The 25,024-nt window shown below is 42.4% G+C and overlaps 3 protein-coding genes and 5 long non-coding RNA genes across 11 annotated transcripts; 3 read left to right on the top strand and 5 right to left on the bottom strand.

Moving 5' to 3' along the window:
• Nucleotides 1-1,249: 1,249 nt before the first annotated feature.
• LOC117189554 lies at nt 1,250-23,032 on the top strand. 3 transcript variants are annotated; one of them, XM_033394701.1, is made up of 4 exons: nt 1,262-1,372; nt 1,437-1,979; nt 22,605-22,685; nt 22,744-23,032. In XM_033394701.1, the coding sequence occupies exons 3-4, from the start codon at nt 22,658-22,660 to the stop codon at nt 23,016-23,018; spliced, it is 303 nt and encodes a 100-aa protein (XP_033250592.1). In that variant the 5' UTR covers nt 1,262-1,372; nt 1,437-1,979; nt 22,605-22,657; the 3' UTR covers nt 23,019-23,032. The 3 variants fall into 3 exon arrangements, 2 of the variants coding, with proteins under 2 accessions (XP_033250592.1, XP_033250591.1); XR_004473437.1 differs by lacking the exons at nt 22,605-22,685; nt 22,744-23,032 and adding an exon at nt 18,606-18,907 and having other exon boundaries at nt 1,250-1,372; nt 1,437-2,105; XM_033394700.1 differs by lacking the exons at nt 22,605-22,685; nt 22,744-23,032 and adding an exon at nt 18,619-18,907 and having other exon boundaries at nt 1,437-2,060.
• LOC117189605 lies at nt 4,414-4,939 on the bottom strand. The gene is made up of 2 exons (XR_004473479.1): nt 4,845-4,939; nt 4,414-4,780 (listed from the first exon to the last, which is right to left on the bottom strand). It is a non-coding gene; the product is annotated as an uncharacterized LOC117189605 (long non-coding RNA).
• Nucleotides 11,267-12,141, top strand: LOC117189601. The gene is made up of 2 exons (XR_004473475.1): nt 11,267-11,558; nt 11,636-12,141. It is a non-coding gene; the product is annotated as an uncharacterized LOC117189601 (long non-coding RNA).
• Nucleotides 12,843-13,460, bottom strand: LOC117189600. Its single transcript, XR_004473474.1, has 2 exons — nt 13,275-13,460; nt 12,843-13,209 (listed from the first exon to the last, which is right to left on the bottom strand). It is a non-coding gene; the product is annotated as an uncharacterized LOC117189600 (long non-coding RNA).
• LOC117189545 (protein ALP1-like) lies at nt 18,665-19,967 on the bottom strand. The gene is made up of 3 exons (XM_033394690.1): nt 19,704-19,967; nt 19,529-19,631; nt 18,665-19,447 (listed from the first exon to the last, which is right to left on the bottom strand). The coding sequence occupies exons 1-3, from the start codon at nt 19,792-19,794 to the stop codon at nt 18,898-18,900; spliced, it is 744 nt and encodes a 247-aa protein (XP_033250581.1). The 5' UTR covers nt 19,795-19,967; the 3' UTR covers nt 18,665-18,897.
• On the bottom strand, nt 20,730-21,317 carry LOC117189579. Its single transcript, XR_004473449.1, has 2 exons — nt 21,207-21,317; nt 20,730-21,147 (listed from the first exon to the last, which is right to left on the bottom strand). It is a non-coding gene; the product is annotated as an uncharacterized LOC117189579 (long non-coding RNA).
• On the top strand, nt 21,599-22,482 carry LOC117189599. The gene is made up of 2 exons (XR_004473473.1): nt 21,599-22,004; nt 22,069-22,482. It is a non-coding gene; the product is annotated as an uncharacterized LOC117189599 (long non-coding RNA).
• On the bottom strand, nt 22,790-24,602 carry LOC117189541 (putative nuclease HARBI1). 2 transcript variants are annotated; one of them, XM_033394682.1, is made up of 4 exons: nt 24,183-24,602; nt 23,721-24,120; nt 23,546-23,648; nt 22,790-23,458 (listed from the first exon to the last, which is right to left on the bottom strand). In XM_033394682.1, exons 1-4 carry the CDS (start codon nt 24,366-24,368, stop codon nt 23,128-23,130), a joined length of 1,020 nt encoding a protein of 339 aa, XP_033250573.1. In that variant the 5' UTR covers nt 24,369-24,602; the 3' UTR covers nt 22,790-23,127. The 2 variants fall into 2 exon arrangements, with proteins under 2 accessions (XP_033250573.1, XP_033250572.1); XM_033394681.1 differs by having other exon boundaries at nt 22,790-23,464; nt 24,183-24,601.
• Between the last annotated feature and the right edge of the window lie 422 nt (nt 24,603-25,024).

Genomic DNA, 25,024 nt, shown 5'->3' with positions numbered 1-25,024 from the left:
GCCCGCAAGCCCAAAGAGCTGGCGTATCGCATGAAAATGTCGTGCTCTGACGACCGAAATGTGCATGGGAATTGTTGGACAACGACAGTAAGTTTTATTAATTTATTGCTACAAAAATATATTTCATTTAAGGTGTAAACTTTTAATAGCACGGTTTTATTATATGTTCTTCTTTCTTGATCGTCGTATTCGAATGAATGTGTGCTGGCATATCGATACTTGTCGAGGACAAGTATCGATATATCGAGTACATTGGTATTTCTTATAATACTATCGATGAGTAAATCTTAAACTAATATTCAAATCTTATAAACTAATATTCATATCTTACATTCGGGCAACCTGACTACAGATCGCCCACGATCTACACACTAAGGCATACAGTTGGTTAAACATTTCTTATTCGGTATTGTCTTATTCGCCGGCCAGCCATAAAGTACAGCAGTTGCTGCGGAATAAACTTATCTTTAATAATTTCGTTCATTTCGATCAAACGAATTTACAAGCCGCAACTTTTTTCACACAATCTGGCGCCGCTTTCCGTAGATGTCAAATTTTGTACGCGTCAAGTGGGACCAGTGTGACCCTCAGAAATATACCGAAACATACCGTCTTACTTTAAAAATATACCGTAAATATACTGACGAGCTCAAGTTGTATAAATGTTCCTCAATTTTGATATTCTGTCGACTATTCTCAGCTATACAGAATATTTAGCCATGCCCACAAATTTTCAACTGATTAATGATTCAATTTTCTACTTAACTGGCTTATTCTAAATAATTGCTTTTATTGGATTTTTCGTAAAAAAAAGGTTTTAGCGAAATAGGTCAAGACAAAAAAACGAAAGAGGATAGTCGTTCATATTGCTCAATTTAGAGATTCCGTTGAATAATTCTGGCTTACTAAAAGGCTATTCACACTGACGACCATCCACCATCCACCATCCATTTCGGGGATGGTCCGTAATAGGCTATTCACACTGACGACCATCCACCATCCACCATCCATTTCGGGGATGGTCCGTAATAGGCTATTCACACTGACGACCATCCACCATCCACCATCCATTTCGGGGATGGTCCGTAAGGTTTTGCCGTTCCGAAAATTTCCCAGTTAGTCCACCATCCATTTTGGATGTTCCTAAGCCGCACGTTTCTATGCGATAGTTAGCCGATGGTTTTCAAATGCAACTCTGAATAATTGTCATGTACAATGGAAAAATGGTATTCACTGCGAAAACGTAAGCAATGATTGTGACAAAATTAACAAAAAACAAAAACAACAACAGAACAGCTCGGAAGGACAGGAGACCAAATTTTCGAAAAACTTATTAATAAAATGGATTTAGTGCCAGAAAACTCCTCCAGTGGTACGTTGAATAGATATATTTGTTTTTTATTGTTTATAATATATAATATTATTACACAATGCAGCAAACAAGAGAACAACAGGAGGCGGCAGGGTGAAATGGAGTGCCGCGCTTGAGAGCCTGCTGATTGACATATGGAAGGAGAAAATTAAAGATTTGCGCGGACTACGCAAAAATTCACATGTGTAAATTAAGTTGTCCGTATGTCCAAGTAGCCTTAGCTGCTTGATGCGGTGGTCCTCGTGCGGGTTCCGTGGTAAAGAATCCTTTATGAAGATTATGTTGGAGAGATAACTGTCTCTCTTATCACTGGCCTTGTGGTACAGTGGTATAGAATTAATAATTCAAAGTGTTTACGGCTGGTTGCCGGAGCAAGGGTTATTAACAAGCGGTAGCTTTCGTTATAAGAACAGAACTAAAACTAGGAGCCACCAGCAAGCTGGGGCATAAGCTGAATCAAAAGTATTTAATTGCCAAAGAATGCAAAGCTACAAAATATATGTATTTGGAGCTGCAAAGCTACAGTCGGTAAGCCGACTTGGCATAAGCGATAATGCTGATCTTGCGGCATGTGCAAGATATCAGATTACCGCCGGTTGACCGTCACATTCAGGGCGCTGAACTGAAGTTCGCTGATTTGGCATCTTGAGTGCAAACAACATGGAGCAGAGCACATTGGACAACGACAGTAAGTTTTATTAATTTATTGCTAAAAAAATATATTTCATTTAAGGTGTAAACTTTTAATAGCACGGTTTTGTTATATGTTCTTCTTTCTTGATCGTCGTATTCGAATGAATGTGTGTTGGCATATCGATACTTGTCGAGGACAAGTATCGATATATCGAGTACATTGGTATTTCTTATAATACTATCGATGAGTAAATCTTAAACTAATATTCAAATCTTATAAACTAATATTCATATCTTACATTCGGGCAACCTGACTACAGATCGCCCACGATCTACACACTAAGGCATACAGTTGGTTAAACATTTCTTATTCGGTATTGTCTTACTTAACATACTATTTCATCGATTAACAACATGAGACCATGTTTTTATCCTTACACTCTACCCAGGGTTTAAGCCTTGCTGGTTCTAGTATACTTCGGAATGGCATTTTGTAACGGTTGCGGTTGGACAATACCGATGCAAAATAGGTTATCGCTATGGTGCTCGGATATCGCATGCAATAACCTTGGGCCAATTATCGCTGCAGGGCATAGTATAGTTGGGGTGGGTGCAAGCAAGCTCGAGGTAGGGAACAGCTGAGCTGAGCTGCCGTAAGTGCTGTGCAGCGCATCGCAACGGAGCTTTCGAAGCCGAGCTTTAAGATCGGTAAGCTCTTATTTAAGCAGTGCAAAAGCACCAGAACGTTCTCTTTCGAAAATTTGAATCTGTGCAGCCGGTGGCTATCTCCGCGTCGGTAGCAAATATATAACTAAATCGACCACGTGTAAGCCCAAAAGAAAAGAAAAGTAACCCAAATAAGTGCCACAAAGTTAAATCGAAAAGAAATAAAACGGAACGGGGAAAATCCCACACGGTGGGCGCGCCGCAAAAATCGGTCGAAAATTAATAATCGTGCGCCGAGAAAACTGGCAAGAAACTACCCTGGCGAAAAGTGCATATTTGCCTCGCCTCGCCAGCAAGTGTTGTTCTTGTTGCAAACCCGTGCGTCCCGCAGCTCTGCCAGGAGAACCCAACGCTCGTGTCTCCGTGGAAAAGTCCGAAAAACTGGTATGTTACAGTGCCCTGTAGGGAAAAGTTAGATTTTTTTCTTAGCCCTCGTGGTTTTGGTTCTGTTTCGCCCATAGGGCCCTGGCCCCGAGCGGTAGCCACCCGGCTCTCCCCAAAGTTCTGCCCCACCCACACCAAACTCCCACCCTTGACGGGAGTACTCTTCGGAGTCGACCTTGGTGTGGGGCGGAGATTTTTTGTCCCGTTTGGAGTCGTTGAAGCATCCACCTGCCCGGCGACATAACCTCCACCGGCCATCACCCTGGCGCCATATCTAACGTACGCGCATAGAGGGCATAGAGGGCATAGAGATCACCCCCCCCTATGCGCCGCTAACTCGCTGTCTGCGACGGCCTAGAAGACGCCGCCACGGATCCGGACCCAGATTTCGTAGCATAGTGTAGTTTTAATTGTAATTTTTTTGGTTCCTTCTGAGCGCTTATATGACTATGTAACTTTCCTTAACTCTGCGTCACAGTCCTACCTCGATAGGCGGGAATGTGAAAGTTCTCAAAGCGGAATTTATTTTTTCGGGTTGGGGACCGAAAAACTTAATCATAAAGTAACAGACTACAAAAAACAAAAAAAAAAAAAAAACCTTTTTCATACCCCCCTATTTACCAATCCCCCTTCGCCCTGGGCACACATTAACATGGTTTCCACAGCTCCACAACGAAAGGCGCCTTTCAGCGAGGGACCACTGTATTAAAGCCGTAAGTGACCCAATTTCAATTTTCTCCTTTGCGCCTGTCTTCGTCAAAACCTAAAACGCATGAGCAGCGGCCAGCCGCTGCTGATAAGAGAGCGCAACGCTTGCGTTCCACACGCTCGAAGCTTTTCGGTCTCTTCGGTGCCATTCTGCTAAGCTTGCCTTGCTCACATTCCCTGCATTCTTTTAATGCATGGAAACGTAGCCAAGCTATACACTAACCAACATAGAAAAAAACATCTCCTCAACCCAGAAAAAATAAATAAATAAATTTATAATGTTTAATTAAATTTCGTTTTGGCTCACCATTGCTGATCGCTGGTATGACCCCCGCTGCTTTTGAAAATTTTTTTTTGATTTTTATTTTTTTTCCTTTATACATACCTAATTTACTTATTTCGAATATCCTATATTATATTCCTATCTTTTTTATTTATACTCCACCGTTTATATATACCTATATCTATAAAATTTTTTTTTCTCCTTAGGGATTAAGCCTCCTATTTTTTTTTCATTCCACTAAAATTTTTTTTTGAGTTGCCTGCTGATTGTAGTTTAATACTTGTGTTATTTTTGGAAGTGAAACTTGGTTTGCTAGTTTTTGATTGAAGCAACATGTCTATGATGAAGTACAACGAAATATATTGAATGTTATTAGCAATGAACATGGAGTAGACTTATAATTTCCAAGGGACAGGGTGACGTAATGGGGTAGGGTAAGAATTTTAGGGATTTCCAGAACCTTCGCACCACTGGAAATCATGGAAGGGTGGGTATAGAATCGTGTGGGTCGACTTCCATCGCAAGACCTCACGCCCGCGAGAGTTTGGAACACGCCGACGAAAGCCACTAGTACTTTTCGGGTAAGCCCTATGATTGTGCCATTTAATGTCCGTTATGCTCGGAATAGGCATAGTGTTGTTTTCGGAGTTCGCTCCCGGTAGAGTCACGGGATTCTAAAAAATTTAAAGTTTATGTAGTAGGAGTCGAGACGCGGTCAAACGAACCCCCCCAAGTTACCGAATGAGCACGGAACCAAAGAATCCCCCCCGGCCGTGACCTCGACATCCCCTCCAATCCATCCCCTACTCACGGATAGAAATATATCGTGGAAATGTTACATAAATTTTTGGCGCCCAACGTGGGGCCGGTTTTTTTTCAATGCTAGCTACTGTCTATACACAGTTGGACGCGAGGGGGTAACGTTGTTACATAAATTTTTTGGCGCCCAACGTGGGCCCCTAGCCAAAGTTATAGTGACAGTAAAAAGTATTGGTAACTTTAGCAACAAAATCAGCTATTGGCTCGTCCCACCTATTGCTCGTTTGTATTCATATGCTTAATGCTGACTTTAGTTTTCTCTAAACGATCTGGTCATTGCTCCGATACAATTTCAGAATATTGCGGATTCTGCTTGGATCCTAATACTGGTTGTTCCTCTGAGTTTTAGGGGGAGGTCGTCGAGTCTACGACGAAGGGAAGCTTAAGTGATCATCCGGAATTGAGAAAGTAGTTCCCATGTTGACGCATCCTGTCGGGCTAGTCAAACTTGTTGTCTGGAATGTGTATATATGCTGCTTGCGTATTCATACCGAACAAGCGAGATTGGTTTAGGTCGCGTCCTCCAAACTACAGTTAATTCAGCGGATATTAGTTTCAATAGATTGAACTGTGAGGTTGATTCGGATTTGGTATTGTTACTCTTTGCGCATAGCATACGGTTGCATACAATTGCAGAATATTGCATATTTGGTTTCGGCCGGATATCAGTACCGATTGTCCCTGTACGGGTGATGGAAGCACAGAGATGGCGGTCCCAGATTTGGTCTTCACTCATACCCTTACCATTGGCGGGTATTATTCCAGCGGCAGCGGTGGCTGCATATGGTTGTCTGGAACTAGCGCGTATGCTGCTTGCGTATCCTTGCCGAATCATATGTGGACACTTAAACCAGTGCACTGATACTAAGACAATGCAAATTAGAAACCATAGCCCAAACAAAATCAATTCTTTTGTCGCTGTTCCAAAGATTCGCAACTCCTATCCCTATCTTATTATGTCATCCATTAAATGTCACCCTAGGAAAAATTTGGTAGAATATAGAAAAAAAAAAATAAAAAATAAAACTTAATAAAAATGCCGCTGCGACAAAGTCCTCAGCAAAACAATCCGCTGAGTTCGGAAAACTTTTGCGGCATTTGTTGCTCCGAAATGTCCAATACTCAGCCGTGTTTTTGTACTCCGTGCAATCACGTTTTCCATAAAGCATGTCTGGAAGAATGGTTCCCTCATCACGATGATTGTCCGAACTGTAGCCGAGTATGTACGCTATCTCAAGCAAAACTAGTTGTTGGCAATTGTTCTCCAAACAAGCCGCAGCCGGAACCAACAGAATTACCCGGTCCCTCGGGAATTACTACTCGAAGTCTTGCCAAAGCTTTGGAGGTCGTACAGACCCCGGCAAATGGACATTGTCAGCCAGAGACGGGAAAGATATCCGAGGGAAATGGCAAGAATACCCAATTGAGCCAACTTCCAACTGTAGGTTCAGTCCCGGTAGAACGAACCAATAGGCCAACTCGTTCCAAAAGAACTCGAGCACCAGCCAAAAAGCAGGTCCCGAAGTTCCCGCCAGGTCGATCTTCCGGTCCGGAAGTAGTGTGTTTGTCGGGATTGGATGCTAGCCGTAGCTCCAACCAGACTGAAGCTCCGGCAGCTAATGTCGCCACTCACTCTAGCCCTTGGGAAGCAACCAACGCACGGACAGCCCCTCTAAGCCAGGGGTTGGACTTGGATGTCCTCCAACAGATAATTGAGCGCACTGTGGCCAGAGCCATATCCACTTTGCAGATTCAGCCGCCAGCGAGTCCGCAGGAAGGGTATGCGAGGCCAAATATCCCAACACCAGTTTCATGTATAAACAGCATGACTAGCCTGCGAACGGCCAAGACGGCCAACATTATGCAAAAGTGGAATGTTCCTTTTGATGGTTCTACCGAAGGTTTAGGGGTAGAAGAATTCATTTACCGAGTCAAAACATTAACCGATGAAACCTTGGATAGCGATTTTCTCGGCCTTTGCAAACATTTGCACATCTTGCTGGTTGGCAAAGCGCGCGATTGGTATTGGAGATACCACAAGCAAGTAGATCGCATCGTTTGGACAGAATTTTGTGCAGCTCTTAGACAACAATATAAAGACTATCGTTCGGAGTTTATGAGCAAGGAATTGATTCGAGCTCGAAAGCAACACGTCGGAGAACCCTTCGTCGCTTTTCACGACGCCGTGGCTGGTCTTATAGATAAATTTGGCATTAAAATGGCGGAAGAGGAATTAATAGAAATATTAAAAGCAAATTTGCTTCCCGAAACCCGTCACAAAATCTTATATCAGTCCATTAGCTCAGTTGGTCAATTGAGAAGATTAGTACAGATGCATGAAAATCTAGTGCAGGAGTTACAGAAATCTGACAAGTCTCGGCCACCGGTCGGCCGTCGTTCGATACATAGTCTGGAGGAATCGCGCCCTGAAAGCGATCAAGAAGAGTATGAGGATATCAGCGTAGAGGCCATTCAAAGTTCGACGGCTAAGCGTTCTTGTTGGAATTGTGAGGAGCTTGGACATGTGTGGGAAAATTGTATGGCAGATAGGCGGATATTTTGTTACGGCTGTGGAGCTCCGAATGTCTATAAGCCGCAGTGCCAAACATGCATTCGTAGAGCTTCGGAAAACCGTCAGAAGGGTGCATCCAACAACAGCCGGATGCCCCCAAAAAACCACCATTAATCTTGCCCGTTGACTTAGAGCGAGACAAGAAGAGTTTGGCTTCTTGTTGTGAGAAAAGAAAGGAAACGAATACGATCGTAAAGAGAAGTTGTCGGTTTCTACCCTATCCCGAACGGATTCATAAATATTTAGAGGTTCGAAACAGAATTTTTAATGAAAAACCACATGAAGCCCCAAAACGAATCCAGCGTTTAAGAAAATATTATGATAAGGTCAAAAATAACCGTAGACTGTTAGTTTCCGCTATTATTAATAGTCCCAAGGATATGCGCAGTTATGCCGAAGTATCCTTTCTGGGTCGAACAGAACAGGGGCTGTTAGACACCGGCGCAAGTATCAGCTGTATAGGTGCTGAAGTAGCTCAGACTGATTTTTCATCCTTTTCTGAATATAAAGTAATAAAAGCCACTGCAAAAACTGCAGATGGCCAAAGTCAACAGATACTGGGGGTATTAAATGTCATCATGCGTTATCGAACTATCGAGAAACCCATGAAGTTATATATAATTCCATCCCTGACACAAAATCTAATCCTAGGTCACGATTTTTGGAGATCCTTTTCGCTGGCCCCAGACATCATTGCAGCTGTCGAGATAAGTTCGAAAGACGATGAGGCAGCCGAACCAGATCCCTTACGGTATCCTTTAACTAGGCAGCAAAACCAACAACTCGAGGTAGTTAAACAGTTATTTCCCAACGCGACGGAGGGACTAGGGCGTACGGCCTTGCTTAAGCATCATATCGATGTAGGTCAGGCCGCCCCCGTAAAACAACGCTTTTACCCGGTTAGCCCAGCGGTGGAAAAGTTGCTTTATGCTGAGGTAGATCGCATGCTCCAACTAGGCGTTATCGAACCGTCATCCAGTGCTTGGAGTTCGCCAATGCGACTGGTTCTCAAGCCCAACAAAGTCCGTCTGTGTCTCGATGCTCGAAGACTGAATGAAGTCACCCGTAAGGATGCCTACCCATTACCAAGTATCGATGGTATTTTTGCCCGGTTGCCCAAGGCAAATATCATAACCAAGCTGGACCTAAAAGATGCATATTGGCAGATCGAACTCTCTGAGGATTCCAAGTCACTAACTGCTTTTACGGTCCCGGGAAGGCCTTTATATCAGTTTAAGGTTATGCCTTTTGGCCTGTGTAACGCTCCATCCACTATGTGTCGTTTGATGGATGAGATCATTCCCCCGGATTTGCGTTACTGCGTCTTTGGATACTTGGACGATCTCTGCATCGTATCAGCAGATTTCTCTTCCCATCTAGCCGTGCTGGTACGACTTGCTGAACAGTTCAGAAAAGCCAACCTGACTCTGAATATTAAGAAGAGTCAGTTCTGTGTCACCAGCGTAAATTATCTTGGATACGTCATCAGTAATGGAGGTATTTGCACTGATCCCTCCAAAGTAGCTTGTATAGTGAACTGGCCACCGCCAAGGAATCTAAAACAGGTTCGCGGTTTTCTTGGGGTCTGTGGCTGGTACGGGAGATTCATCCAGAATTTCTCTGAGCTATCCTGTCCTATCACCGAGCTTCTTTCCAACAAAAAGAAATTTATTTGGACCCCGGAAGCACAAGTCGCAATGGACTCTTTAAAAACCGTGTTGACTTCTGCTCCAGTGCTTGAAAACCCAGACTTCGAACAGAAATTTTTCCTCCACTGTGATGCTAGTGATTTTGGTATAGGAGCCGTGCTCGTGCAATTGGTGGATCTGCAGGAAAAGCCAATAGCGTTTATGTCGAAAAAACTAAGTCGTGCGCAACGTAACTATAGCGTTACGGAGCGCGAGTGCTTGGCCGTAATTCTGGCCATCGAAAAGTTCCGTTGCTATCTGGAACTGCAGGAATTCGAAGTGGTTACTGATCATTCCAGTTTGTTGTGGCTAATGCGCCAGCAAAACGTGTCGGGGAGGTTAGCTCGATGGATTTTTAGATTGCAGCAATTTAAATTCTCGATATCGCACCGAAAAGGAAAAGATCACATTGTCCCCGATGCTCTTTCCCGATTACATGAACCTAAAGTATCCGCAGTAGTGATGAGTCCTGTGATAGATCTCGAATCCGATGCCTTTCAGGATGAGAGCTACCAACAGTTAAAAGAACAGTATCAGAAAAATTCCTCTCAACTGCCCGATCTGAAGATTATCGACCAATTTCTGTACATTCGAACCGAACACGCAGATGGAAAGGCGGAGCAAGACAGTCGAGCTTGGAAGTTATGGGTTCCCGAGCGATTGAAGACCGACGTTCTTAAACAAGCTCATGACAATCCTACTTCAGCGCATGCCGGCATGCAAAAGACCATAGAAAAAGTTCGAAGAAGTCTGTTTTGGCCCGGCTTAGCTAAAGATGTTCGAGAGTATATTCGTAGTTGTGAGGTGTGCAAAGCATGCAAAGCTCCTAATTATACTCTGCGGCCACCCATGGGAAACCACATACCAACTTGTCGACCATTTCAACGATTATACATAGATCTGCTTGGACCTTATCCACGCAGCAAAAATGGACATGTTGGTTTGCTAATTGTCTTAGATCACTTCAGTAAATACCATTGGCTACACCCCTGAAGAAATTTACTTCCGTAGTAATCCAAGAATTTCTGCTAAAGCATATCTTTCATGCATATGGGGTGCCTGAAACTATTGTTAGCGACAATGGAAAACAATTCAAAGCTACAGAATTCAACGCATTCTTGACACAGCTGGGAATTAAACATATGTACACGGCACTATACTCTCCCCAAAGTAATGCGGCGGAACGAGTAAATCGTTCATTGTTAGCTGCCGTGCGAGCATATCTTCAGCAGGATCAGACATACTGGGATCAGCATCTCTCAAGTATATCTTGTTCGCTGCGATCGTCACTACATCAGTCCTTAGGTTGTTCACCATATCGAGCCCTGTTTGGCTTAGATATGCTCACTCATGGGACGGATTATAAGCTTCTGAAGGATTTAGACTTGCTGGAAGAACCCGTTGTCCCGGTAGCTAGGTCAGACAATTTAGCTCTAATTCGAAAAGATATACAGGGCAATATTAAGAAAGCGTATGAGCGCAACGTTGCTCAATACAATTTACGAGCCAAGCCTGTGTCGTTCCGAGAAGGTCAGGAAGTATTTCACCGAAATTTTTCCTTGAGCAAATTCACGCAAAATTTTAATGCCAAATTGGCTCCTAAATTTCTGAAATGTCGCGTGCGGAAAAAACTGGGTAATTGTTTCTACCTCCTGGAAAATCTGCAGGGCCGAGAAATAGGAACCTTTCATGCGAAAGACATTCGATCCTGATTCCCGCTAATATTCCGTCTAACGGTGGCATATTATCGGGTGGTGTAACGGTTGCGGTTGGACAATACCGATGCAAAATAGGTTATCGCTATGGTGCTCGGATATCGCATGCAATAACCTTGGGCCAATTATCGCTGCAGGGCATAGTATAGTTGGGGTGGGTGCAAGCAAGCTCGAGGTAGGGAACAGCTGAGCTGAGCTGCCGTAAGTGCTGTGCAGCGCATCGCAACGGAGCTTTCGAAGCCGAGCTTTAAGATCGGTAAGCTCTTATTTAAGCAGTGCAAAAGCACCAGAACGTTCTCTTTCGAAAATTTGAATCTGTGCAGCCGGTGGCTATCTCCGCGTCGGTAGCAAATATATAACTAAATCGACCACGTGTAAGCCCAAAAGAAAAGAAAAGTAACCCAAATAAGTGCCACAAAGACAAACCGAAAAGAAATAAAACGGAACGGGGAAAATCCCACACGGTGGGCGCGCCGCAAAAATCGGTCGAAAATTAATAATCGTGCGCCGAGAAAACTGGCAAGAAACTACCCTGGCGAAAAGTGCATATTTGCCTCGCCTCGCCAGCAAGTGTTGTTCTTGTTGCAAACCCGTGCGTCCCGCAGCTCTGCCAGGAGAACCCAACGCTCGTGTCTCCGTGGAAAAGTCCGAAAAACTGGTATGTTACAGTGCCCTGTAGGGAAAAGTTAGATTTTTTTCTTAGCCCTCGTGGTTTTGGTTCTGTTTCGCCCATAGGGCCCTGGCCCCGAGCGGTAGCCACCCGGCTCTCCCCAAAGTTCTGCCCCACCCACACCAAACTCCCACCCTTGACGGGAGTACTCTTCGGAGTCGACCTTGGTGTGGGGCGGAGATTTTTTGTCCCTTTTGGAGTCGTTGAAGCATCCACCTGCCCGGCGACATAACCTCCACCGGCCATCACCCTGGCGCCATATCTAACGTACGCGCATAGAGGGCATAGAGATCACCCCCCCCTATGCGCCGCTAACTCGCTGTCTGCGACGGCCTAGAAGACGCCGCCACGGATCCGGACCCAGATTTCGTAGCATAGTGTAGTTTTAATTGTAATTTTTTTTGGTTCCTTCTGAGCACTTATATGACTATGTAACTTTCCTTAACTCTGCGTCACAGTCCTACCTCGATAGGCGGGGATGTGAAAGTTCTCAAAGCGGAATTTATTTTTTCGGGTTGGGGACCGAAAAACTTAATCATAAAGTAACAGACTACAAAAAACAAAAAAAAAACCTTTTTCATACCCCCCCTATTTACCAATCCCCCTTCGCCCTGGGCACACATTAACATGGTTTCCACAGCTCCACAACGAAAGGCGCCTTTCAGCGAGGGACCACTGTATTAAAGCCGTAAGTGACCCAATTTCAATTTTCTCCTTTGCGCCTGTCTTCGTCAAAACCTAAAACGCATGAGCAGCGGCCAGCCGCTGCTGATAAGAGAGCGCAACGCTTGCGTTCCACACGCTCGAAGCTTTTCGGTCTCTTCGGTGCCATTCTGCTAAGCTTGCCTTGCTCACATTCCCTGCATTCTTTTAATGCATGGAAACGTAGCCAAGCTATACACTAACCAACATAGAAAAAAACATCTCCTCAACCCAGAAAAAATAAATAAATAAATTTATAATGTTTAATTAAATTTCGTTTTGGCTCACCATTGCTGATCGCTGGTATGACCCCCGCTGCTTATGAAAATTTTTTTTGATTTTTATTTTTTTTCCTTTATACATACCTAATTTATTTATTTCGAATATCCTATATTATATTCCTATCTTTTTTATTTATACTCCACCGTTTATATATACCTATATCTATAAAATTTTTTTTTCTCCTTAGGGATTAAGCCTCCTATTTTTTTTTCATTCCACTAAAATTTTTTTTTGAGTTGCCTGCTGATTGTAGTTTAATACTTGTGTTATTTTTGGAAGTGAAACTTGGTTTGCTAGTTTTTGATTGAAGCAACATGTCTATGATGAAGTACAACGAAATATATTGAATGTTATTAGCAATGAACATGGAGTAGACTTATAATTTCCAAGGGACAGGGTGACGTAATGGGGTAGGGTAAGAATTTTAGGGATTTCCAGAACCTTCGCACCACTGGAAATCATGGAAGGGTGGGTATAGAATCGTGTGGGTCGACTTCCATCGCAAGACCTCACGCCCGCGAGAGTTTGGAACACGCCGACGAAAGCCACTAGTACTTTTCGGGTAAGCCCTATGATTGTGCCATTTAATGTCCGTTATGCTCGGAATAGGCATAGTGTTGTTTTCGGAGTTCGCTCCCGGTAGAGTCACGGGATTCTAAAAAATTTAAAGTTTATGTAGTAGGAGTCGAGACGCGGTCAAACGAACCCCCCCCAAGTTACCGAATGAGCACGGAACCAAAGAATCCCCCCCGGCCGTGACCTCGACATCCCCTCCAATCCATCCCCTACTCACGGATAGAAATATATCGTGGAAATGTTACAATTTGCGTCAACTGACAGTCCTCAATGTCGACAACCTCATAACGATCATTATCCAATACTCTATTGATCCTGTACGGTCCTCGATACTTTGGTGCGAACTTCTTATTGATCCCCGGTGTTGTGTCCACATGCCGGACTGCTACATAGTCACCAGGTTCATACTTTAATGGGGCTCTATGTTTATGGGCATACATCTTCTCATTTCTTTTCTGCGACAACCGTATGTTCTCACTTGCTATTTCTCTTATAGTTTCCAACTCTCTAAGTTCTGACGCTAACTTCTCCTCTAGGTATTCGGTTAATTCATCTACAACGGGTCCTTTCTGGGGTATTCCAAATAACAATGTGCTAGGTGTCTTTTTCGTACTGCTGTTAACGGAGATATTAATGGCGTGCTCTACCTTGCTCATCAACCTATACCAATCGGCTTGCTCAAGGGGCTCTGACAGTTTTCCTAACATAGGAGTAAGAACACGATTCACCCGATCCACTTGGCCATTCGCCTGCGGTGCACCTGTAGCTACCTTAATGTGCTCTATCCCTCTCTCCTGCAGAAAACTAGAGAACTCTAACTAGGTGAAACAGGTCCCACGATCTGATATTATCCTAGTAGGGCGACTATAGAAATCAAAATATTTACTTAAGGCATCCTTCGCTTCCCGCGTGATGGTACTATTAACCGGGAACAATTTGACAAACTTAGTGAATGCATCTATTACCACAAGGAGGTGTTTTCGCTTAGATCTAATACTCGGCAACGGACCCAAATGATCAACATGTAGGGTATGAAAAGGAACACACGACTTTGGGATACTATGGAGCGTTCTGTTATGGATTGTTTTAGGCATCGAGTGTAGTATACACGGTAGACAGTTACTGATGAACCTTGCCACTTTACTTCTCATTGACGGAAACCAGTAGGTCCTCAAAAGGTCACTCACGCACTTCTCTGCGGCCAGATGTCCTAGTTTTTCGTGTGACCGCCTTATCAACTGCTCTTCCATACACATTGGTACATAGAAACATAGTTTGTTTTCACAACTCCTCTTGTAAACAATACCATCTATCATTTCAAAATCTACTTCAATTCCATCCTCTAGAATTTTTCGAATCCTAACTACTTCCTTGTCTCGCATCTGTTCTGTTTGCAATATCAAATCAACATCTTCTGGCGTTGCACCTACTACCCCAACTATCAATGATTTTAGTAATCTTTCCTCCTGAAACTCTAACTTGTCCCTCTCTACTGTATCCTCAACACATTTTTTCTCTTTATCTAAATTCCTATTACTAATGTACTTTACTCCCCCCACCACATCGTTAACGCTTCTTCTACATTGGCTCAAATCTCTAATTTCAATCTTCGATCCATCCTCTTCCCTATATTCACTATTCTGTATGTTATCTCTACAATCACTACCAAGGTTCTGTCTATCATCAGACTTCCACCTATTTCCCAATCTACTTCCTACTGCACTTGATTCTCCACACTCAATCGCGGGTTCTGTACGGTACTACTACGCTCTCTACTGATATTTAATTCTCTACACTTAATCACAGGGTTCTCTACGGTACCTCTATGCTCACTACCAGGGTTGTCTCTACTTACACTATTCCTTGTATATTGCTTTCTACTCTCATCTTTTTCTAAATTAGACTTTTCTAAACCGTATTTGACTCTATAACCATCCTCTAACATATTCGTCACTTGATCTTGTCTGCTCAGCGCATCAACGTGCGCCATACTGGCCCCAGGTCTGTGCATAATGGAGTAATCATAGTTCTCTAACTCTAGGGACCACCGTGCTATCTTAGGACTAATTGACTTTCTGGTTAACGTCTGTACTAACGAATTACAATCCGTGATTATTTTGAAGGACCTATGCTCCAAATATGCTCTAAAACGCCTCAATGCATAAATTATAGCCAATGTCTCTAGTTCGAAACTATGATAACGTGATTCTCTTTCTGTTGTTTTGCCGGAATAATAGGACACAGGGTGCATCTTCCCATCATCTTGTCTTTGCATCAGTATTGCGCCATAACCGCATGAACTTGCGTCTGTATGTAATTCCGTTTCTCTATTTGGGCTAAAAATGGCTAATACCGGAGGATTTGCCAACGCATTCTTAAGAGTTTCAAACGTCTTCACCTGTTCTCTATTCATGGGAAACGGACCACCTTCTTTTAACAACTGCACCAAGGGCTTAGCTGTCGTCGCAAATGACAACATGAAACGTCGAAAATACGAAAAGAATCCCAAGCATGAGTGCAGTGCTTTTACATTTTGAGGGACTGGGTATTTTTTCAAGGCCTCAATATGGGAATCACTAGGAACTATTCCGTTTTGATTAACTTTATACCCCAGGAAATCGATGTTTCGATTGACAAACCTACACTTTTTTAGATTTATCTCTAAATTTTGCTCGCTAAACCGAATGCATAGTCTTTTTAATATATCCATGTGTTCTTCAACTGTTTTAGTCGCTACTAATATATCATCCATGTACACTACAATGCTTTTGTTCCTAATAAAGTCTCTCAAGAGCTCCGAAATAAATCTCTGAAAAATAGCGGATCCATTTTTTAACCCAAAGGGCATTCTCAAGTACTCATACTGTCCTTGCGGTGTCACAAACGATGTATACGGAACTGATTTTTCTTCTACGCCTATTTGATGATACCCACTTTTCAAATCTATAATGGAAAAACAGCACTTGTTTTCTAAAAACTCAAGACAGTCCTCAATAAGGGGCAATGGGAAATTATCTTTAACAATTCGTTTGTTCAGACCACGGTAATCGACACACATTCGAAGTTCTCCTGATTTTTTTTTTACTAGGACCAACGGGGAAGCATAAGGAGACTCACTATGACGGATTACTTTCTTTTCTAACAGATCATCTACTATTTCAGCTACTTTCTCTCTCTCATGGTAGGATAAACGACGCGGAGTACAATGAAATGGTGTTGTTTCTGTTACACGAATCTGCACCTGATACTTTGGTGGTGCTTTAAAGTCAAATTCTTTGTGTAAATAGTATGTCTTAATAACTTCCCTACACTTTTCTTCAAGAGTGGGGCCAAATTCGAAACCTACGTTAATATGTTCCTCTTCATCAATCTCTACCGCCGCACAAAAGTTACTGAACTCGTCGCCTTGATTCATATTCTCGATGGCCATTTTGTCATTCCTTGAGTTTTCTTGTGTCTGATTTTTAAATGGATTAGTACATTTGATTAGCACGCTTCTTTCTGATTGATTACCATCTAACTCATCATATAGTCTTATGTTAATATTATTTTTACGTTCGGTGAATAAAGACGCGCAGGTTAAACTAATAGCTTTTTGCTTTAACGAGCTTAATGGTGTGTGTTGCTTCGCATTGATATTTTTCTTATGAACTAATTTTACTTCAATAACTTTAAGGGCATCGCGTCCCAAAAATAGCGGCAAAGGCAGCATGTTATCATCTACGATGTTTAATAAAACGATATATTTCTTTGTGCAAAATTCAATATGGCACTTAAATTTTCCCCATATGGGAATTGGTTGTCCTCCTAGTCCATAGTATTTCCTAACTTCATTATAGGCTTCAACTATAGCCGACTTCGGTATCAAAGACTTATGAATAAAACTTACAGGGCTACCTGTATCAAATAGACTAAAAATACTGACGCCTCTTTGTTCACCAAACGGAAGTCATAAAGTGATTAACTGGACAGCCGCTAAATCGTCGTTGTTTTTTTCTCCTGGTCGCTCCTCATCTTGAACTGCAGCTACCCTAGTGGCCATCTTTCGTTTCGGGCACTGCGAATATAGGTGGCTGGTACTCCAACAGTTAAAACATGCCCCATCCGGTCTCTTTGGCTGACTGCATTCCTTCATAACGTGCCCAAATTGCCGACAGTTGTAGCAACGCATTGCGCCACCACCTTGCTGCTGCCCAACTGCCATATTCACATTTAGTTTTCCCTTTGTCATACCTTCGCTACGAATTGCAACGACGCCAGGAGCTCTTCTGACCTTATCATAGGTGACCATCTTGTCACGCAACTCGTTGAGTGTGCTGCAATATAGCATGGATGCTGCCATGCCCGTCTTGTCCTGCAGTCCCTCTACGATGAATTTGATCACATCGCTCGTGGCCATGTCTGCTTGCGACGCTATGCTGCACATTGCGACGAAATATTGCAATGCGCTTTCATTATTTGCAATTTTCCGTGCCTCCAGTCGCTTTCCAATGTCCCACGCTGTCACTTTCTGCTCAAAGACGTTGAGCAATTCTGCTCGCATCAATTGCCAAGTCAAAGGCGCCACATGGTCGATGTACGCCTTCGCCGATCCGCCTAGCAGCCGCTTCGCTAATATCCAGCATTTGGACTCGGATACACCATGGAAATTCATAATGTCCTCAAAGTTACTTATCCAACTGGTTACAGCCTGGTCGTCATCTCCAGAAAATGGACGCATCAACGCCTCAATGTGTGTCAAGTCGATGCAATCTCTCGGCGTTTCCAACTCCATAGCCTCTTTCTCCGTTTTCAATATGCTTAATTTGAGATCAGCTAAGCGCTTGCGAGAAACGTACAATTGTTCCAACTGCTGCAAACGGCGCGATTCTTCTTCGTATTCATCTGATCACATGGTCAATTTCGAACAAGCGTTGTCTTGTCGCGGCATGAATGCTTCTCGAGCCTTCTGCACATTTTCACCATATTCTTCTGGCGCCGCTTTTACTGCGTGTTGTGCACTACGGTTGTCTCTATCTATCTCGCGCTCAACCGGGACTGCAAAAATGTCTGCCTGCATAGTCTCGTCTGCGCTTGGCGCCGTATTTCCTAGCTCATGCGTGTCTTCCATGATTTTTTTTTACTGCTGTACGTAATTGTTGTATGTTGGCATCTTGATCAAAATATACGTTTTGCCTACGCAATATGTCGCTAAGTTCACTTTTGGTTTTCGCTCTTATGTCTGCATAGTTCATCACAGAGTTTTTTTTTTTTGGCAAACCCCACACCTGATATGTAAACTTTTTATAGCACGGTTTTATTATATGTTCTTCTTTCTTGATCGTCGTATTCGAATGAATGTGTGTTGGCATATCGATACTTGTCGAGGACAAGTATAGATATATCGAGTACATTGGTATTTCTTATAATACTATCGATGAGTAAATCTTAAACTAATATTCAAATCTTATAAACTAATATTCATATCTTACAAAGGTGTTCATTGCAGATCCTGATGAGTACTTTTCGGATATTATTGAGATGGACCTGGACGGATCTTGTAGCTCCAGCACCTTGTCTGGGCGTCCGCCAAAGAAAAAGAAAAAGACCGACATTTCGTGGCTGGCAGAGATCGCCCAGGAGCCTCTTGAACAACAAAAGGACCACCACAGAAAGAAGGAGGAGCACGACGTTAGGCAGGAGAAGATGGTGCAGGACTTGATCAGCACCCAAACAAAATTCCAGAACGACTTATTAGAAGTTTTAAAAAATAAAAATAAATAAGTTTTTAATTTTCATTACGGTCTACACAATATTTTGCGATTGCAGATCGTATCTGTTCTGCTGACTGATTAAAGTCAGCAGAACTGTTGCTGGTATCGGGCTGTTCGCGCTGCTCATTTGTTGCAAGCTCCCAATTTTCATTAATCGCGCTGTTGTGCATATTTAATATATTGTGTAAAATACAACAGCTCATTATTATGGCGCTATTATTTTTGTGGTGGCTATCAAGACCTTTTCCGATTATTCGAAATCTGGCTTTTAAATGCCCAAATGCATTTTCCACCACTCGCCTAGCTTTGGAAAGGTTGTAGTTAAACGTGCGCTGTTCCAAAGAGGCGACTGTGGAAAACGGGTAAGGTTTCATCAGCTTTTTAGAAAACCTAAATGCCGAGTCCCCGATAAGCATTACAGGGACGTTTACTCCGCTTATTTCCTTGGCTTTCTCTTGGAGGAATGCCGATGCTTCGATATGTTTTGCAAGGCTTGACTTCTGGTATATCATCGAGTCATTGCATCTTCCTGCAGAGCCGATATTTACATATGTAAATCTGTATCTAAAAAGAATCGGATTTAAATAATTTAGGACATTAAACCAACTTGCTAAATACATATTTTTGTGCAAGATATTTGCATACCTATAATCCACTAGGGCAAACAAGACTGTGGAATACCAGCCCTTATAGTTATGGTGGTCTACTGCCTCAGGTGCTGGTGGTTTTATTTCGATGTGGCATCCATCTAGAATAAAAAGGAAGTTTAAAAACCAATTTATATGTAAACATATTGCTGAAGTTCTTATTGATTTCCTACCAATTGCACCTAGGCACTGAGGAAACCCAATTGCCTCGAATCCCTTTACGCACTCATCAATTTTGTCGGAAGTTAGGTAATTGGGCGACATGTACTCCTTCGAAAACTCGTCGATAAGTGCTCTGCAAAACTCGTGCAGGATATTACACACACTGTTTGGAGCTACACCGAAAAGCCTGCCAACTGTTCGGTACTCAGAGGACGAGCCCAAAGTGTATAGCGCAATGGCGATGCGCTTTTCCAAAGGAATTGCAGCTCAGCAGTTGGTGTCCTTCTTTCGCAGCACTTCAAGCCGATTCACTTAAATATCAAAGCAGGGCCTCTCCATTCGGAAACTCTCTTTGAAAAACGCCTCGTTGTTTTCTGGTACATCTTTCTCCCAAAATGTCCCGAACCGCTTCTAAAACCATAAAATATGTCCTTGTACTTTAAACTATGGTTGAAGTTAGTAGAAGTACTCACAAACGACCATAATCTTCCTGGCTTTTGTGTTTTTATGGCAGTCATCTGGGTCATCTCATCCTCGTCAATGTTAAAGTCATCATCGTCATCATCATTATTCATTGACAGCAACATTATTAGTTGGTGCAAGAAAATATTTTGCTGTTGAACCACAGCCGAAATAATTGCTATATCTTCATCATCCATTATAAGAACCAAGAATTAATAAATCTTCCGCGCAAATTTAATGAACTTGTTATTGGCATCAGCTGTTTTTGACGGATGGTGGATGGTGGCAGTGTGAATCGGAGTTTCACATCTGTCAAAAAATCCCACCATTCCCCGGGATGGGCTCAGTGTGCAGAGCCTATAAGACCATTAGTTCTGCCCCCATAATTTTAGTTTTTAGTTCTTGCTTTTATTGTATTTTGACTAAAGCAATGTTTAAACAAAATAGTTCAACAAAAAAAAAACGAGGGGGAACGTTGTGAGTTGCTGTGGACACCGCAGCTCTACAGTTATACCCGATACTAAGTCAGTATCGCAAATGCGAAGATAATTTGCATCGTATGACGTTGTCGATAAACGGATAGCCGGGAAATTTGTTCAGTAAATTGCGCTGGGTATCGTCCTTGACACGCGGCGTAGGCGCCATGATCGTCGGAAATGGTAGATGAGGCCCAACAATTTCAGCAACACACCCACGCTGTGGAATGTAATCTGAGCTCAATTTCAGTTCATCTTTTCCCAAGTTGCCTGATCGTCCCAACATGGTTAGAATGTTTATTGCCGTCGAAGGCGAGAATGTCATTATTTTCGGCTCCTCCAAGTAATGGCGGCAAGCTTGCTTAAATACTTTGTTAATTTCGCCATTATTAAACACGCATTGCGCCCGCAAGCCCAAAGAGCTGGCGTATCGCATGAAAATGTCGTGCTCTGACGACCGAAATGTGCATGGGAATTGTTGGCAGCATCGCCGGCCAGCCATAAAGTACAGCAGTTGCTGCGGAATAATCTTATCTTTAATAATTTCGTTCATTTCGATCAAACGAATTTACAAACCGCAACTTTTTTCACACAATCTGGCGCCGCTTTCCGTAGATGTCAAATTTTGTACGCGTCAAGTGGGACCAGTGTGACCCTCAGAAATATACCGAAACATACCGTCTTACTTTAAAAATATACCGTAAATATACTGACGAGCTCAAGTTGTATAAATGTTCCTCAATTTTGATATTCTGTCGAATATTCTCAGCTATACAGAATATTTAGCCATGCCCACAAATTTTCAACTGATTAATGATTCAATTTTCTACTTAACTGGCTTATTCTAAATAATTGCTTTTATTGGATTTTTCGTAAAAAAAAGGTTTTAGCGAAATAGGTCAAGACAAAAAAACGAGAGAGGATAGTCGTTCATATTGCTCAATTTAGAGATTCCGTTGAATAATTCTGGCTTACTAATAGGCTATTCACACTGACGACCATCCACCATCCATTTCGGGGATGGTCCGTAATAGGCTATTCACACTGACGACCATCCACCATCCACCATCCATTTCGGGGATGGTCCGTAAGGTTTTGCCGTTCCGAAAATTTCCCAGTTAGTCCACCATCCATTTTGGATGTTCCTAAACCGCACGTTTCTATGCGATAGTTAGCCGATGGTTTTCAAATGCAACTCTGAATAATTGTCATTCACAATGGAAAAATGGTATTCACTGCGAAAACGTAAACAATGATTGTGACAAAATTAACAAAAAACAAAAACAACAACAGAACAGCTCGGAAGGACAGCAGACCAAATTTTTGAAAAACTTATTAATAAAATGGATTTAGTGCCAGAAAACTCCACCAGTGGTACGTTGAATAGATATATTTGTTTTTTATTGTTTATAATATATAATATTATTACACAATGTAGCATACAAGAGAACAACAGCAGGCGGCAGGGTGAAATGGAGTGCCGCGCTTGAGAGCCTGCTGATTGACATATGGAAGGAGAAAATTGAAGATTTGCGCGAACCACGCAAAAATTCACATGTGTAAATTAAGTTGTCCGTATGTCCAAGTAGCCTTAGCTGCTTGATGCGGTGGTCCTCGTGCGGGTTCCGTGGTATAGAATCCTTTATGAAGATTATGTCGTAGAGATAACTGTCTCTCTTATCACTGGCCTTGTGGTACAGTGGTATAGAATTAATAATTCAAAGTGTTTACGGCTGGTTGCCGGAGCAAGGTTTATTAACAAGCGTTAGCTTTCGTTATAAGAACAAAACTAAAACTAGGAGCCACCAGCAAGCTGGGGCATAAGCTGAATCAAAAGTATTTAATTGCCAAAGAATGCAAAGCTACAAAATATATGTACTTAGAGCTACAAAGCTACAGTCGGTAAGCCGACTTGGCATAAGCGATAATGCTGATCTTGCGGCATGTGCAAGATATCATGCATGTGACCGTCACATTCAGGGCGCTGAACTGAAGTTCGCTGATTTGGCATCTTGAGTGCAAACAACATGGAGCAGAGCACATTGGACAACGACAGTAAGTTTTATTAATTTATTGCTAAAAAAATATATTTCATTTAAGGTGTTCATTGCAGATCCTGATGAGTACTTTTCGGATATTATTGAGATGGACCTGGACGGATCTTGTAGCTCCAGCACCTTGTCTGGGCGTCCGCCAAAGAAAAAGAAAAAGACCGACATTTCGTGGCTGGCAGAGATCGCCCAGGAGCCTCTCGAACAACAAAAGGACCACCACAGAAAGAAGGAGGAGCACGACGTTAGGCAGGAGAAGATGGTGCAGGACTTGATCAGCACCCAAACAAAATTCCAGAACGACTTATTAGAAGTTTTAAAAAATAAAAATAAATAAGTTTTTAATTTTCATTACGGTCTACACAATATTTTGCGATTGCAGATCGTATCTGTTCTGCTGACTGATTAAAGTCAGCAAAATACAACAGCTCATTATTATGGAGCTATTATTTTTGTGGTTCTTTTCCGATTATTCGAAATCTGGCTTTTAAATGCCCAAATGCATTTTCCACCACTCGCCTAGCTTTGGAAAGGTTGTAGTTAAACGTGCGCTGTTCCAAAGAGGCGACTGTGGAAAACGGGTAAGGTTTCATCAGCTTTTTAGAAAACCTAAATGCCGAGTCCCCGATAAGCATTACAGGGACGTTTACTCCGCTTATTTCCTTGGCTTTCTCTTGGAGTAATGCCGATGCTTCGATATGTTTTGCAAGGCTTGACTTCTGGTATATCATAGAGTCATTGCCCCTTCCTGCAGAGCCGATATTTACATATGTAAATCTGTATCTAAAAAGAATCGGATTTAAATAATTTAGGACATTAAACCAACTTGCTAAATACATATTTTTGTGCAAGATATTTGCATACCTATAATCCACTAGGGCAAACAAGACTGTGGAATACCAGCCCTTATAGTTATGGTGGTCTACTGCCTCAGGTGCTGGTGGTTTTATTTCGATGTGGCATCCATCTAGAATAAAAAGTAAGTTTAAAAACCAATTTATATGTAAACATATTGCTGAAGTTCTTATTGATTTCCTACCAATTGCACCTAGGCACTGAGGAAACCCAATTGCCTCGAATCCCTTTACGCACTCATCAATTTTGTCGGAAGTTAGGTAATTGGGCGACATGTACTCCTTCGAAAACTCGTCGATAAGTGCTCTGCAAAACTCGTGCAGGATATTACACACACTGTTTGGAGCTACACCGAAAAGCCTGCCAACTGTTCGGTACTCAGAGGACGAGCCCAAAGTGTATAGCGCAATGGCGATGCGCTTTTCCAAAGGAATTGCAGCTCGGCAGTTGGTGTCCTTCTTTCCCAGCACTTCAAGCCGATTCACTAAAATGTCAAAGCAGGGCCTCTCCATTCGGAAACTCTCTTTGAAAAACGCCTCGTTGTTTTCTGGTACATCTTTCTCCCAAAATGTCCCGAACCGCTTCTAAAACCATAAAATATGTCCTTGTACTTTAAACTATGGTTGAACTTAGTAGAAGTACTCACAAACGACCATAATCTTCCTGGCTTTTGTGTTTTTATGGCAGTCATCTGAGTCATCTCATCCTCGTCAATGTTAAAGTCATCATCGTCATCATCATTATTCATTGACAGCAACATTATTAGTTGGTGCAAGAAAATATTTTGCTGTTGAACCACAGCCGAAATAATTGCTATATCTTCATCATCCATTATAAGAACCAAGAATTAATAAATCTTCCGCGCAAATTTAATGAACTTGTTATTGGCATCAGCTGTTTTTGACGGATGGTGGATGGTGGCAGTGTGAATCGGAGTTTCACATCTGTCAAAAAATCCCACCATTCCCCCGGGATGGGCTCAGTGTGCAGAGCCTATAAGACCATTAGTTCTGCCCACATAATTTTAGTTTTTAGTTCTTGCTTTTATTGTATTTTGACTAAAGCAAGGTTTAAACAAAATAGTTCAACAAAAAAATACGAGGGGGAACGTTGTGAGTTGCTGTGGACACCGCAACTCTACAGTTATACCCGATACTAAGTCAGTATGGCTCTCCTCCGGCAGACGCCGCTAATATTAAACGACACGACAAAGAGTGCGTGCGAGAGAGACAGAAAATCAGTCTGAGCGTGCGTAGCCACTGCAAATTGATTTGTTCCTTTTGGCTATAAAAATTATCTGATCTAAACCAGATTTAGCAATCTGATAGATATGGTCGTTAGCTATGATTCTGCGTTTTTAGTTTTCTCGAATGTGCAATATTGTGGATGAAACAGATTTTCGTCCTTTGTGGGGGCGGAAGGGGGTGGGGCGAAATTCTGAGATATTAGTTTTATAGTGAGATCTAACAGAAGTGCGGATACCAAATT

The sequence above is a fragment of the Drosophila miranda genome (genome assembly GCF_003369915.1).
Source record: "Drosophila miranda strain MSH22 chromosome Y unlocalized genomic scaffold, D.miranda_PacBio2.1 Contig_Y1_pilon, whole genome shotgun sequence".
Lineage (NCBI taxonomy): Eukaryota > Metazoa > Arthropoda > Insecta > Diptera > Drosophilidae > Drosophila > Drosophila miranda.
The sequence above is the reverse complement of the archived record's forward strand: the minus strand, read 5'-3'. Positions and strand labels throughout refer to the sequence as shown.

What these genes read in the sequence shown, in the direction of transcription:
- LOC117189545 (XM_033394690.1), bottom strand. Translation starts at nt 19,794, where the DNA reads ATGTCGCCCAATTACCTAACTTCCGACAAAATTGATGAGTGCGTAAAG. An exon ending in TCAGTGCCTAGGTGCAATTG is followed by an intron (nt 19,632 to 19,703) that starts GTAGGAAATCAA and finishes TTTTTATTCTAG; the next exon opens with ATGGATGCCACATCGAAATA. An exon ending in TTTGCCCTAGTGGATTATAG is followed by an intron (nt 19,448 to 19,528) that starts GTATGCAAATAT and finishes GATTCTTTTTAG; the next exon opens with ATACAGATTTACATATGTAA.
- LOC117189554 (XM_033394701.1), top strand. Translation starts at nt 22,658, where the DNA reads ATGGAGCAGAGCACATTGGACAACGACA. An exon ending in GAGCACATTGGACAACGACA is followed by an intron (nt 22,686 to 22,743) that starts GTAAGTTTTATT and finishes TGTTCATTGCAG; the next exon opens with ATCCTGATGAGTACTTTTCG.
- LOC117189541 (XM_033394681.1), bottom strand. Translation starts at nt 24,368, where the DNA reads ATGGATGATGAAGATATAGCAATTATTTCGGCTGTGGTTCAACAGCAA. An exon ending in CAGGAAGATTATGGTCGTTT is followed by an intron (nt 24,121 to 24,182) that starts GTGAGTACTTCT and finishes TTATGGTTTTAG; the next exon opens with AAGCGGTTCGGGACATTTTG. An exon ending in TTTGCCCTAGTGGATTATAG is followed by an intron (nt 23,465 to 23,545) that starts GTATGCAAATAT and finishes GATTCTTTTTAG; the next exon opens with ATACAGATTTACATATGTAA.